We start from the raw sequence: 15,085 nt of genomic DNA on the forward strand, positions 1-15,085 counted from the left end.
ACATTACATAGTATTTTTATTTAATTTTCATTATTTGATCAAATAATTTTAATTGTTTATTTTTATAATTAATTAAATTTTTCAATAAAATCAAATCATAATTCTTTAAAAAATCCCATTAAAATCAAATAATTCATTTTTTATTTAATAATAATATTGGTAGATATATAAACTACAGATTAGTATTTAAATTAATAATAAATTCACAAAAATAATTTAATACAGTGAATCAAATTATTTCAGAAAAATTTGATTCAATTAATAAAACTTACATTCCTACGTGGTATTTTTTTTATTTTTTTGAAGAAAGAAAATAGGGATTTTATAATTCATAAATTATTTAATACTATAATTACTATATTAATTTCTGTAATTTAAACAGTTAAACAGGTGTAAAACAAACTCTGACAGAAAACAAAGGGGGTAAAAACACGTCTGATAAAAAAAAAAAGGGTGAATGTGAAGACACGCGAAATTGTCGCGCATGTGGCCCACGCGCGTAGAAGGGAGATGGCAATAAATGCACATGGGATTCGGGACAGAGTTTTATTCTTTAATGATTCGGTGGAATATAATATTTAATTCTTATAATAATATGGATAAAACTGTAGCGTTCACAACTGGAATTGCTTGCTGCCATTTCTGTTTTCTTTTCTTGTCCTGACTATACTTCATACTCTATGCAATTTGAATTTAAAATTAATTTAATTAAAACTAAATTTAAATTTAATAAAATTAATTAATTTAATTACTCGAACTCAAAATATAAATATATACTATTAATATATTTAATAGATGAGTCTTATCATACATCTTATATTTTAGATTCACAGTGAATCTCATTTAGACAAGAAAATGCATAATATCATCAGACTCAGGCCTTTTAAAACTCTCAATTTCTATTCAAAGCATATAATAAAGTCATTGTAACCTGAAATTACCAGTTGCCATTCTATTCAAGGGAAAAAATGATTTTGTTGGAGGTTGAGGAGTTAATGGGAAACAATTTTATGTGGTTGGTTTGTTGGTCTAGTTAAAGATGTAAAAGTAGAACAAAGGGATGAGGCTTATAATGAACTTCAATCAATTCCCAACAAATGGTCTATGTAATATTTGTAATTCAAAGTTTTCTAAACAGGATTACATGTGCACAATACATTAGCTGCTTGGTTAAGAGCAGAGAAATTTCTTAGGTCACCAATTGTTAAATGATCCCAATCTCTGCTCCCAACTTTTCAACTTATACTCCTGTAACCTGTTATGCAGGAATGCATTTCATGAAAGAGCCATGTAGCCTATGCATGAAGAAAATATATGCACGAGGATGAGGTCACAAATTCAAATATCAAAGCTTCCCAGGTAGAGACCCAAATTTAGAATTAGATTCTCAAATCAGTATCTAAGCATATATATGACTCCATAACAATCATTATCACTTGACCTTGAAAGCAAGCAGCTAGCTGAGATTCCTATATATCATCTTTGTCCTTTGACATTATATAAGCAGTTTGAGGCTCAGAACAGCAATTATCTAAGCACACATGTTTCGATCACACCTTGTTAGAGTGTTCAGTTTTGAAACTCCCAAGTTATTTGGCAATGAAACTTGCATCAAGCCTCACATACAACTAGTGTGGGGTTCTTTTCCAGAAGATGATAAACTGATGCAGTATACATTCCTTCCCATAGGTGTAGCCCTAGTCTTGATCATGATCCAAACCCATCTAGGAAAGAAGGGCATCTTAACAATTATCATGCTTCTTTTACTAGCAGGAAATTTAATAAACAATGTTATAGTTTTATAAGTTTTTGGGAAGTTTCATATTTTGGCAGGACTATTTAGCAAATTCCTATTTTCATTTCTCTATATAAGCTTGTAGCTTCTAGAGGCATCATTAATTTTTGGAATTAAATAAGCATTTTGGGTGTGAGAACTTAGGTTCTACATCATAAACCTAAGCAGAAAAACACACACATTATGTGCGTGTTCTTTTGACATAAAATTCATGCTTATAACATGAATACGAATAAAGGACAAAGAATCATGAAAATGGTCTAATTGTTAAAAGGTAGCTACAAGCTTGATACGAGACAGAGACTAGCAAATTCAACAATTTAGCACTAAAATATTATATGTATGGATGAAGAAAATAAACTATGGCAAATTAATAATAACTGCAAAGGCTAGAGTGGTGAGAGAACACATACAATCACTGCTGAACTTATAGTCATGAAGGACATCAGATCCTAGACAACGAATCAGGCAGACAAATCAACATAAATTATACTATGGTGTCATGGTTAAAGATCTTTCCAGTATTGGAGAGGCATAACCCAGAATCAGGCTAATAGAGATGGCTAATTGAGTATATCATTTCTGTTATAGTTTCATAGATACTACTCAACAATATGAAAGTAATAATAATAATAATAAGCAAAAAGAAAGGTTAGAATTTCATGCCAATATCCATCAATGACAAAATTTACATGTCCAAACTGGATCATTCCCGTATGTTTAAGTTCATGTGCAACATTACAGTATGAGACCGTCATTATGTATGAACAGGAAGCGTGCTCTGATCTTGAATGTTTTTTCCTGCACAAGTTGCAATAACAGGGGCACCTGAAACACAAAGCATTTCTTCCCATCAAATGGTAAATTAACAAGAATTAATGCTGGCATTAATTGAGATACCTCTAGGAAAAGGAGAGCATACTTGCAACTAAGACATAGCATGCTGTAGAGTGATCATAAGGGGGATTTCAACTCAAAAGCCAATGAGCCAGGATGTCCTAGATGCTGCATTTCACATGAACAAACTCAAGTCGCAAATAAAGAAAGTTTCAACCGTGAATTTAGTATTTTGTTGATAGTGGATTTTGTAAAAAAGGAAAAATAGAAACAAAATGAACAATTTGATAAGGATATACAGCCAACTGAGAAAGTGAAATTGTATCAATTGCTCAAGTAACTCAACTGGGCAACAAAGGAAGAAGAAAACTGTCCAACTAAGTGTAATAAATGACATAATCAATAAAAATCACGACTCCTAATTGTTCTGTTAGCACTCAAAAGAAAAATTTCTGAGTCTCTACTCATTCTTCCAAGCATATAAAATCAGTGAAAAACCAAGATTTTGTGATATGGAGTCCAGAAATCTCTGTGAGAAGGACCATGGCAACACATTTGGATCTGTAAGTGGTTGGTGGCTTGACCATAACTTCTCAGCTGAGAGGCATGTCTTGAACATAAAAACAGCATTTCCAACAGACGTGCCAAACAGCCAATTATGAACATCCCAAAGAACTTCCACTGCCAAACCATCAACCAAGATGGTATGATTCCCTCGGAACTTCCACCGCAGCCGTTTCACTTGCATCACAGTCTTACAGTCCACACGAACCACAAGGCATGGATCACTGATACCAATTGTGTCGCATTCAATCACAAGATCATGAATTTGACCATTGTCACAAAACTGAGCCTTCGTGCTAAAAACCTTCTTGCCAAACACGTGTTCTCTCTTGGAAACAAAAACAGCATTAGAAGGCATGGGCGTGGCACTAGTTTTCTTGAAAGCTTCTTTTCTCATATCCCCCAGAAGGAGAACCATTTGCCTGTCGACAACAACCCCCACATAAAATCCCTCTAACGGTTCAGGCCCAGATCCAAATTTAGCCAATGAAAGGTCCCAATATATGTCAATTTTACAAGAATATGCTTCTAAACTCTTGGACCCTTTTCTTTTCGAGAACAACCAGGGTTTAATATCGACCTTGCATAAACATAGATTTGCAGAATCATCCATTCCTACGCTTAGGCCTTGACCCATCAAATTCTTACTCCATGTAATAGTGATCAAGCAAGAGCGGCCTCGAATTCGACATTGATACACAAAAGTAACCAAATTCTGCGCATTTTTACTAGTATTTGAAGATGAAGAATCAGCTACTTGTACACCATTTTCACCAAAGCAAGACGGAAAATCTCTCATTTTTTTCCCTTTTACAAAGAACTCTAATTCACTAAAGTGAAACTCTCACTCAGGTCTTTCGACAAACACTTGAACCCAATTTTGCATCTAAAAGTAACAGAATAAAATTGATCAGAAACTGGGTAATAAACAGTAGTAAGAACAAGTAGCAATTGACCAAAGGAATAGCTCTTACCTCAAAAGCCCATCTCATAAACGCTTCAAAATCTGCAACTCAAGTCTTGATTTGATCTGGGTATGGTCTACTTGATGCATTTCTACAAAAGAAACAATCAATCAATAACCTTAAAGAAGGAGAGAGAAGGGAAATCTAAACTGAAGACAAAAATAGGGAATGTAGGTGGTAAAGTAATCGACGAGAGAAGCAGACAAAAAGTAGACTAGTTTCACTGTCAATGCATCTCCAACAATAAAATAAGTAAAAAAAAAATTCAAATTTTTAAAATGCAAAGAAAAATATCCATGTAGGTGTATTCTATACGTCAAGATATGGACAGGTTAGACAGAGAAAGGAGCAAAAAAAAGGCAGGTAAATGTGAATGCTATGGCAACTAGGTATTACTGGAAAGGCTGGGTTTTGAAGATTACCCCACACTGAGAAAGGAAAAAAGGGCATCTCTTTCTCTCTGTAGCTCTCTCTCATGACCTTCTTTTATCTGACATGTCTTCACATGTAAACAGAAACACCAACATTTACAGCAGTGATAGAGAGTTTCACTTGAAACCACCCTTTTTCATGGAACAGAATGAACATGGTCAAGACGTAAATTCTAAGTATTTAATAATTCATTTCCGCTTCTGCATGCATTTAATGGATTAAAGAAGATGAAGAAGAAGATGATGATGATGGGAGATGGTTTGGTGTAGAGTCCATTTAATTAAAGCAATGTTAAAAGGAAGCACGATGTCATATTTGAATTAATTTTTATTTGAGAATAATGTTTAAATTAATAAATTGCATTAATAAACTAATTTTGTTCGTTAAGAAATATGATAGAAATAAACATAATATTGTCCACATGCGTTGCTGGCTTGCATGTTAATGTCGTTGAACGCTACAATCACACCCCCCACGTACGCCCCCCCACGTACAGACAGTTTTTTTTTTTTCCAAAGTATGCTTTATTATTATTATTATTATTAAATTGAAAAATTTTTTAATTATTTTTACGCCATTCCGTTTGCGAATGCAAATCTTGTCAAAGAAACAGTTATGTGCTCGTGGCGAACACGCTTTCATCTAAGTGGTCATGTTTTTAGTTTAAATTTTCCAATTGGGAAGGGTATCTAAAGGTAAACTTATAGTGCGTGAGAGGATGAAAGTTCCCATTTAAGCGCACATCAAATTGCGGTAGTGCCAGTAAAGACGTCGAGTTCACGTGCACATGCCCTTGGTCGGATACGTGCGTCGCAGGCCAGATGGGGGCCCTTTGAATTCACTTGGGCCTCTCTTAAGCCCACTACATATCTTTTTTTTTTTTAAAGCTACTTTATTTCAGTTAACAAAATAATAAATATATATATATATTTTAAATAATTTTCAAAAAATACATTTTTTAAAATATATCAATAAATTTTTAGCTTAGTAATACTAAAATCACGTATAAAATGAAATCACTGAAACAAAAAAATAATTAAAAATATCAATATATAAAAAATTGCAGGGATGAGAATGTTAAGGTGGATGAATATTCATACTAGACTAGATAAAGTCTATAATGAGAGTATTAGAGAAAATATACGAGTAGTGCCAATTAAGGATAAATTGAGAGAAGGGAGATTAAGGTATTTTAGTCATGTGGAGCGTAAGCATACGGAGACTCCAGTTAGACAAGTAGAGCATATTAAGTTAGATGATAGAAAGAAAAAAAGGAATAGACATAAATTAACTTGGAAGATAGCAGTATAATATGATCTAGAAATATTACATATTTCTGATGATTTAATCAAAAATTATTTAGAGTGGAGTAAAGTGAATCCATATAGCCGACTCTAAATTTTTGAAATAAAAGCTTAATTGAGTTGAGTCGAAGGTTAAAAAAAATCCAATGAATATTATTTTAGTTTTTGGAACCTAAAGTGTGAGTTACTAGTTTAAATACTAATTAAAATTAAAAATTCATTAATTCTTTTCAACTCATTAATAGGACTAATTCAATTAGGTTAACTTGATGGAAAAAATTGATCAACTCAACTAAATTGTCACGGATGAAGAGTGTTCGTTGTATGAGTTAAATAGGAATAAGATTCTATTAAAATTATTATAATTTTAATAATGATTCATTCCTGTAATTAAATAGTGAAATTGATTTTAAATTTGAATCCATTTGATATTTAAGTTCAAAAATTAAAAAAAGTATTTTTTTAAAACAAATAATTTTAAATATTACTAAAAATAATTTTTTTTAAATATTATTTTATTATTTTAATATTTATATTACTAAAATATATTAAAATTAATTTTAATTTAATTTTTAATACTCTTAAATTAATATATTTATTTCAACAGCTTTCAACAAAAGTCAAAACATAAATGAATCTTGTTTGACTTTCAAAGCACTGTAATCTTAAATACCTCTAATAATAATGGATACTGTGTATAACTTTATTGAAGGTTATTGTATATTGAAAACATATGCTGGGTTTGGATTTATTCATTTCAATTTGAAATTTAAATTTAAAATTTAAAATTTAAAATTTATAAATTTAAAAATATATTGTTTAGTTAATAAAATGAATTTTAAATTTAAAATTTAAGATGGAGGTGTTTATCCAATAATATAGTTAATATTATTATTTTTAATTTTTAATTTTTAAGTGCTTATATTTACCTTACATTTTATTAAAATTAAAATTCATATTTTTTGAGAGAGATAGGGTGGGAAAAGAGGGAAAATTTATAAGCGCATTATATCTTTGTTCTTTTGGCTCCACTTCTTGTAGAAGTTGAAATCAAGAATTAGTATACTTGCACATTTTGATGGGTATTTATGGCTTTCAACCTTCAAGAAAATTATTATTATTATTATTATTATTATTATTATTATTATTATTATTTTCCTTTTGCTTTTTGAGCTATAATGAAGATAAAATTCAATCAAAACAATATACCAAATAGTTAAGTTAAAAAAATAAATTATTTTATTTTAAATATAAAAATTTTAAAAAATAATTATATTAAATTATTAAAAAATTTTAAATATGTATTACTATTATGTATCTTAGATCATAATAGACTAAATTTAAATAAAAAAAAAATCCTTCATGATTATATATGCACAAGGATACAATACTCCATGCCTTTGCTTGGAGTTAAATGTCAGCCTCAACCTTGCTGGATCAATTAAAAAAAAAAATTATTAGCACTTATCCATATTTTTTAAAACAATAAAAGTTCATTTAATTTAGCATGAGAGAATTTTACAGGATGAAAAATTAAAAATTACAATAAAATCAACTCCAAATCCTATATAAAGATCTTACAATGAAAATAAACTAACTCAATCTAAGACTCTGTAATAATCGGTGATATTACAAGGAAAATGCACTTATCTAATTCTTATCCTGAAAATGATCCATTTCTATCTTTAAAGGCACACATCAAATAAAAAGAAATCAAGCTTTCTTACTATTTAATCATCTATGTATTTTTATCTACATGAATAATAGTTAAATACCTCATCCAATGAGAAGAGCGAAAGCCTTATCTAAAGGAGGGGGAAAAAACACGATCTTGACTGCAATAAAGTAATCAAGAAATTCTTGCTATTTTGTACTGATTAGTTTTTTTTTTCTGCGTTTCTTGATTGATTTGATTCTTTCTTGAAGTCTGGTTCTGCACCAGAATAGCCTCAACATTTTGTCATCTTTTACAACTAATGAGCTACTTATCAAAAATCACCAGACAATGATGTGATGATTATCAAACCATGATCTATTACGTAGTATGATTAGACAATTAATTGCCAAATTAGGCAGCAACACAAAGTTTAGTCTAATCATTAATGCAAATTAATGAAATCCTGCTTGCCATCTGTATCGTAAGAACGATGATAATTATCATTAATTATTACGCTATCTTAGCTGGATAGTCAGATGGGTGCAAACTCCATTGTTTTGTCCTCATTGGAGATTTATCAGATTAGCAAATGACCCATAAAGCTTAAAGAGAGCGAGGTGGAACTTGGAAGTGTGTAGTTTCAGGGTCTTGCAAAGTCTTGGAGAGATGAGTGAAAACTCTCTATTTGTGGATGCATGGATGAGAGAAGCACAAGAGGTTTCCAGATTGGTGGAGGACATAGAAAGCAGGATCAAGAACGGACACAGGCTTGGAGACAATGCTCAATCCAAGCTTTTGGAGGTCGGAGTCAAGCTTGATCGCCTTGAATCACTCCTCCATAACCCACCTTCCAAACCTATCTTGTACGTTCGTTCCCTCACTTCCTGCTCTTCTGGGTTTTGCTTTGTTCGTTACTTTAGATTCAAATTTGTGGTGTGAGTGGAAGTAGTTTGTTTAATTTTGTGTTCTAAGTTCTCTTCTTTTTCTTCCCCTTATTCTCCACATCCAATGATTTTTTTGGTTGAAGAGTAGATGATGAATTTTGGTTCAATTAGATGGGAAATTTTCAATTTTCTTTGCATTGCAACATAGTTAAAGATAGGTTAGTACTTGGATGATGCTGTGTTCAAGCGGGCAAAGGTTAAAGACTCATGGATCAAATCACAATAAATAAAAAGGAGATTAGCAAAGCACTAGTAGATTATCTCTTCGAGAAATATTTCTCTGCCTACAAAGAGTGAAGAGATGACTCAATTAGCTTGCTTAAGTAATATTTAGCTGCTGCAGTATATTTGCAGAACTAAAGAAGAAACGAAATTCCGATGGGAAATGCTATCAGACCTCCGGCTAAGAACAAGGGTGCTGGCTTTCAGTCTCTATACATCACCATCTACAAAGAGGTATGATTGTTCTTGTGTTCTTATTACTTTCCAATGTTAGCTGAACCATTACATTTTCAACTCTAATGCACTTGGATTTTGGGGTTAGAAATGTATTTCAATTTTTTATTATGTTTGATTATGCACTTGGATTATTTCAATTCCTAAATCTTATTTTTGATTGGATGATCTTTAAATTGGTACCAATGTCATATTTGCATCTTTTACAGGGTAGGAGGGTCGGCTGTTGCAAATGCTCAAGGAACCAATAATCCCACCAAAAGCGATGACCAAGGTACAACTTTACACATTTAGGTTCAGGCATCAACGAGGCTGCTTGAGTAAGAATGATCTTACATTTAGATCAATTCATCACACTGTTAGTTAAGTACATGATCACTGACGGCTAGCCTCTTCGCATTATTTACTATAACAAAGCGAATAGTTGGTCGGGGTAAAATATAGAGGTGAACTGTAATAGAGTGACAACTCCTACTAGATATGAAAGGGGGAAAAGTCAAAAATATTGTGTTGGAGGTCATTCATCATTTGGGCTATTAAGACCCCTTAAAATTTATTCTTGCATACATGTAAGCAAATCTTCTAGAAGTGAACTTACACTTTTTTCCTTCTTCAGTAACATTTAACTTTAGGATAGGCATTGACAGAGACACATGAACTTGGAAATATTCTGGTACTTGGAAGGTCTGCCATCATTGTTTTAAAAAAGATCTGTATATTCTCTTGGTTTAAGTCCTCTCTATACTATGATGCAGATCATATAAAGCCCTCCATATCCAAAGATGATCCAGAGATGCTCAAACCTCTTATTGTAAGAATCATTATTCATATGAAGGTGCTCTAAATTTTCTGAAAATTATTACCTTCTGACTGTAGTTTCTGATTGTTCGTGCAGTCAAAGGATGCATCGCAAAGTCGAGTGCAGGTACATTTTTTGAATAAATGACCTAACCCTCTTTTTTTTTTCCACCTAATTAACTGTTCTATATCTTTTTTATGAGTAGATGAAGCAGTCTGCTACTTGTATTCCAATGAGTGTACTCAGGAAGGTGTGTTGGATCATCTGTTTGATTCTTGGAGTAGCTGCACTTATTTTCCTCCTAGTTATCCTCTGTGCAGCTATATAATATATGGTGCAGTCTACCTAAATCTTCCTAGTGGTGTGATATTAGTATGGCTTCTTCATGACTTCAGAGGTCAGGGCTGTGGCTGTTTACTCAGAAAAGTAGCTAAAGTTTTACTGGTCATGTACAAATTTGATAACTCTAATTCCAAAAGCCTCCTGACGGGTAGGGGACAAAAAAAGAAATGGGGCAGCAGCAGCAGCATCTTAAATCCGTTCTCTCCTTTCAAGTTCTGGATTTTTGTTTCCTATTCAGTTGCCTCAAGCGATTGGAGCTCGAAAAAAGGGGGTGGGGGTTGAAGTGGTGTGGGGTGTGGAGGAGGGAAGATTAATATTGAAGGTGATTAGATTGCTTAAAATCTGCAGAAAGAAGAAAGTTGAGTTGGAAGATGAGAATCAACAACAAATTCCGGAGGTGGCTCGGGTTGCTGGAGAATGTGAAGATGGATCAGCTCAGGGCTAACGCCAAATACTTGGTCTGAGGAATTATCCAATTTGTATTGTATTGTGGAATCATCCAATTCATGTATATTTCATTTGGATGTGGGAGTGTGGTAATAGTTGCCTAGGAGGAGGCAGCTGAGACAATTGAGGGCCTTCTAATTCTGCTGTATTGAAGTTATATCTAAAGACTCTGAAGTCGAGTTTGAGTCTCAATCAAACCCAATTGAACTTAAAAAAAAAAAAAAGAAAAGCACAACAATTTAGAACGGTGGGGCACCAGATATACCTGTAATTACATGGAGAATTATTGATGGACAAATGAAACGTTGCATCCGGAGTAGTTTTCTAACATTTTAAAACTCTTGATTGAGCAGTTGATCCACCAAGATGAATTTGAGCTTCTTCTGTCTGCTTCTGCCCCAAGGGGACATCTCTTGACTTGCAAACCAAAAGGAGGAAAAAAAAAAAGACCCTACCAAATTCCGCAGCATATGGCCTCATTCTTCACGTGTAATCAACTCTATATGTCCCCATCACAAGAGAGATGCTTTTGAAGGATTTCTTTCCATGTATTTTAATTACTTTCTCAGTCCAATAGTGAAGCAAGATTACCACTGAGTAGCAAAGGCACCTTCAAATTAATCGACCTCATTTGCCTTGTTTCAGTAAGTTAGGAGTTCAAATCCTGACAACCTCTCCAATTTTCAGATGTACCAAGTTAATGAAACCTGTTTAATAATGGAGCACACGTTATTACTTGTGAGAAACATGTGATTCTTCTGTTTCTTCACAGAAATATGGGTCTCAAGACTGAAAGAATCAAATCCACAAATCAGGGCCAATCTTTTTTGGTACAACACGGATCCAATAATGGTTTGAAGAACAAGGGGATGATACATGTATAATGACACACAAGTGGTACGTAAAGGGTACAGGACCTATACATCTGTTCTGTTGACGATGAGATGCAGACATGACACCAAACTTCCAAATTGATTTTAGCATCTTCAGCCTGCAAGTGTAAGGGAAATGCAACTGCAAATGGTAATCTATAATTCACTTTTTGTCTAAGCAAAGCAACAACATCATCATTTCTCTCTTTATATATTCTCTCTTTCAAGTTTCTTTCCTTATAGCTCTATTTTCTTTGTTCTTTAGTAGCAGTACTGCACCTACTATGAATCTATCCCATTTCTTCAAATGGGTTGGCTTCAATCCTTCTTCTCTCCATTGAAGAAGCTGTGGTTTCGCCTACACTCATCGGCTCATAGAAAGAGTACATTATCTCTCTTATGGTTCTCATAGTATATCACTCTACTACTTGTACTCAGTTACCATCTATAAATCTTATAATTAATATCCTATTTGTGGCTATATATTGTTAATTTGTTATATTCTTTTTTTTCTTTTTATTAGGTAAAGGCATATACATTTTATATGAAGACGTGAAGTCCTGCCCAAGTGAAGATGTGCACGTTCTTTGGTCGATACTTGTAGAATCCCATGCACCTTCCACTTCCACCCAAACAGTGAATTTAAGTATGGGGGAAGACGAATTGAGGTCTTCGCCCATAAATCCATTGTAAACATTTTTATATGAGGACAAATTGAATCCACTGACATTCCTTCAATGAGATATATAGTATTGATTCCTGGAATACATGTCTCTAATACTCGTTTTCTCTATAATTCAAGGAAAATTAACTTTTTGTGAGAATAAGGGTATGGTCTAGATTTAAACTGAATTGGTCAAATATGGATTTGATAGAATCATCTTGAATAGGATTAATCAAATCGATTTTAACCAGTTTGATTTGATTTTGAGTAAAGAAAAAAGTTTAAAATAAAAAGTTCATAAAATAAAGTTGACCATCAAATTTTTTCAAATCAGATCGAATTGAATCGAATCGAGACATACCAAATGGGGAATATACTATAATGCAAATGCTTTAAGTTTTTCGCAAGGGAAGCAAAAGAATTACATCAATTAGCGACGAATTTTAATCGATGACTGGCTATATTTTTTGCCCTGATTTGTTTTAGTGACAAATTTATAAATAATTATTATGATCATATTTATGAAGTAAAAGAATTGCATGAATTATCTTTATAATAAGAAATTAATTAAAAGAGATCATATTGATGATTTCTCTTCAAGTTGAATATGATTTGTTGTATGGGGTTCTTTTCTACAAAGTTTTGTATATATAGTAGTCTAGCCATAAGGAACTTGGTAAATAATAAATAATAAATAAGGATCTTGGTAAATAAGGCAATATCTTCACAAGAATGAGAACTCCAATTGAATAAAGATATAAAAATAAAAATAATTCTAATTTCATTACAAGGTATGTATAACAAAGAAAAACTCATAGGACTTTTAAGAGCTGCACCTCAAATATTAAAGGCTCATTTGCATGAGAGAAAAGGCTTCGACGAGGACCAAACTGCAACCAATTAAGGCCAATGAACATAACATAAATTAATTATAATATGATGATGCAAAATAAAGATGACACAAAAGAATCAGTTGGATTCAATGAAGTTTCAGGGAAAAGAAGAAGGGTAAGATGATTAATAAACCTCTTCAGGGACTGGCTTCAAGTTTTCATTTATGTACCCTACAGAAGGTGGAATCAATGCTCTTCTCTTCCCTGAGGAGATGGTCAGAAACAAAAGACATTTGAGGATCATGTTAAAGAATACGTTTTCACATTGTGAATCTGTGTTTAGAGCATACCTCCAACCTTCATGCCAATTAGAACCTCCTTCAAGCCCTTGATAATCTGTCAGAAGGAGCAATTTACAACATGAAAGCACTCTTCTTGATAAGAAAAAGATGATCGCACATTCTTAACAAAGTAGGTTTCTTTTTCACAATCAAAATAACTATCTTTATGCCGTTGATTAGTAGTTCAATAACCAAGTGTCTGCCTCGAGCTAAAAGAAGAAAGGAATGAGTGCCAACAATAATTAATGTTTTCTCTTTTCCCCTTCTGTTTTACCCTTTTATTTCTTCAGGGATACAGCTTGGGGAGGCACCCTTTCTCCTCTGTGAGTAGGAGTTGATCTCTGGTCTCTGATATACAATTCCCATATAGCTAGCACCCACATCCCATTCCCTTTCTTTTCCAGCCACATTAAATGCTCCCAGCATTCGGTAGAGATATACACCAAAACGTGAACCAATTGTCCTTAAAGCTGAATCTAATCTTGAGAAGAAACAAAAATTTCCTACATACCTGATTCTCATCCAAAGGAAGTATGACAGGTGAGCTTTCTCCACTGAATTGATCCACCGTGCTGTATTAAGGACGGTTAGAATTCAAAAGGGCCATCCATTTGACAAAGGATGAGACTATATATAGCATGAATCCTGCAGAGACTATTCCTGAATATGCAAGTAAATTAGTGAGAAACCCCCAGAACATAGAAGTAAAAGTACCTGTGGACAAAATATCCATTTGAGCGGCGGCATACATAATTTACTTCAACAAGATCTCCTTCTTGAGCTTTTTGACCTTCTCCTTCAATAATATCTAGAAAACAAAAAGGCAGAAATTAAGTTTCCACTTCTAAGAATAAGATGCTAATTATGCTAGGGAACATATGGCATGTTGTTGTTTCTTGCATATTAAAATCGCAATATCAACTCTTATAAATCATGCTTACAACTAAACTGCCTAAGAGTTAGTTACAGATAGAATCGTTCTTTGTATCACAAACTTGAATTGAACACTTCAAATAGATACCTTGAATCCTCACCCCACTATCAAGCTTCAGTGTCCTGTACACTTCAAATCCCAAGCAAAATCTCATATGAGAACTAGTAGTGTGTGTGCATTACAAAGAACTATACTGAGCTTATTAAAGAACAAAACGTATAAAAGAATTGAAAGAAAGGAAATAAAGCTAAAACATACAACATTTTACCGAAAACTTGAGGTTCCTTCACCTCTGGCATTGGAGCAGCAAAAACAGGACTGACACATGATAGGACGGTATTGAATCCAATAGCCTTCAAAAGCCCTCTTCTTGGCAAGCTTTTCACTGTTAGTGGAGCAAATTGACCATAAAAATCCATAGTCATAGCATCTCTCCATCTCTTACTGCTGATTTGAGCAAAAGTAACGTGATCAGTGACAAACTAGCAAATTTTGCTACTAAATTTATTAAACAAATAACTACTACAAAATGAAATGACTGCTCTAAATCATGTGGACATTTTACCTGGGAGATTGGAGAACTGGAGGAAAGTGAAACAGTGTATGCAATGGAAGCCCCTCCATTTCACCAAATCCAAATTTCAGAAGTTGATAATCATAAGACTTGGCTGTCAAGACTCAAGAGGATAGAGCATGTCCTCGTTAGCAATGGGCCATCCTATAAATGGGGTATTGGCAATTTTTTCTTTGGTACACATTTGGTCTTTGGCTCCGTTAAGTTATAGTTGGACATGTGGCTGGTCTAGCTTTTTGCTTTCTAATTTTATGTATGCGGTAAATAATGAATTTTCATTTTTGGCCGGTTGGTCTAAGAAATAAATCGAAGGTTCATGAAAAGG

General features: G+C 33.2%; 3 protein-coding genes across 16 annotated transcripts; 1 reads left to right on the top strand and 2 right to left on the bottom strand.

Moving 5' to 3' along the window:
• Nucleotides 1-2,355: 2,355 nt before the first annotated feature.
• Nucleotides 2,356-4,876, bottom strand: LOC110662586 (uncharacterized). Of its 3 annotated transcripts, XM_021821601.2 has the most exons (4): nt 4,584-4,876; nt 4,171-4,252; nt 2,718-4,082; nt 2,356-2,623 (listed from the first exon to the last, which is right to left on the bottom strand). In XM_021821601.2, exon 3 carries the CDS (start codon nt 3,993-3,995, stop codon nt 3,093-3,095), a length of 903 nt encoding a protein of 300 aa, XP_021677293.2. In that variant the 5' UTR covers nt 3,996-4,082; nt 4,171-4,252; nt 4,584-4,876; the 3' UTR covers nt 2,356-2,623; nt 2,718-3,092. The 3 variants fall into 3 exon arrangements, with proteins under 3 accessions (XP_021677293.2, XP_021677295.2, XP_021677296.2); XM_021821603.2 differs by lacking the exon at nt 4,584-4,876 and having other exon boundaries at nt 2,356-2,641; nt 4,171-4,515; XM_021821604.2 differs by lacking the exon at nt 4,584-4,876 and having other exon boundaries at nt 2,696-4,082; nt 4,171-4,515.
• A 2,935-nt stretch (nt 4,877-7,811) lies between these two features.
• LOC110662587 (uncharacterized) lies at nt 7,812-12,179 on the top strand. 6 transcript variants are annotated; one of them, XR_009147750.1, is made up of 8 exons: nt 7,812-8,417; nt 8,853-8,954; nt 9,164-9,228; nt 9,710-9,765; nt 9,850-9,879; nt 9,959-11,565; nt 11,680-11,797; nt 11,938-12,179. XR_009147750.1 is itself a non-coding variant. In XM_021821605.2 (6 exons), the coding sequence occupies exons 1-6, from the start codon at nt 8,221-8,223 to the stop codon at nt 10,079-10,081; spliced, it is 573 nt and encodes a 190-aa protein (XP_021677297.2). In that variant the 5' UTR covers nt 7,812-8,220; the 3' UTR covers nt 10,082-12,179. The 6 variants fall into 6 exon arrangements, 1 of the variants encoding a protein (XP_021677297.2); XR_009147751.1 differs by having other exon boundaries at nt 11,683-11,797; XR_009147753.1 differs by having other exon boundaries at nt 9,959-11,186; nt 11,315-11,797.
• A 622-nt stretch (nt 12,180-12,801) lies between these two features.
• LOC110662588 (peptidyl-prolyl cis-trans isomerase FKBP16-1, chloroplastic) lies at nt 12,802-14,980 on the bottom strand. 7 transcript variants are annotated; one of them, XM_021821606.2, is made up of 8 exons: nt 14,752-14,980; nt 14,445-14,633; nt 14,274-14,347; nt 13,967-14,060; nt 13,764-13,824; nt 13,262-13,307; nt 13,105-13,175; nt 12,802-12,968 (listed from the first exon to the last, which is right to left on the bottom strand). In XM_021821606.2, the coding sequence occupies exons 1-8, from the start codon at nt 14,808-14,810 to the stop codon at nt 12,891-12,893; spliced, it is 672 nt and encodes a 223-aa protein (XP_021677298.2). In that variant the 5' UTR covers nt 14,811-14,980; the 3' UTR covers nt 12,802-12,890. The 7 variants fall into 7 exon arrangements, with proteins under 7 accessions (XP_021677298.2, XP_021677299.2, XP_021677300.2 ...); XM_021821607.2 differs by having other exon boundaries at nt 14,445-14,630; nt 14,752-14,979; XM_021821608.2 differs by having other exon boundaries at nt 14,274-14,308; nt 14,752-14,977.
• Nucleotides 14,981-15,085: the final 105 nt, after the last annotated feature.

This window comes from Hevea brasiliensis, chromosome 3 (assembly GCF_030052815.1).
Source record: "Hevea brasiliensis isolate MT/VB/25A 57/8 chromosome 3, ASM3005281v1, whole genome shotgun sequence".
Classification (NCBI taxonomy): domain Eukaryota; kingdom Viridiplantae; phylum Streptophyta; class Magnoliopsida; order Malpighiales; family Euphorbiaceae; genus Hevea; species Hevea brasiliensis.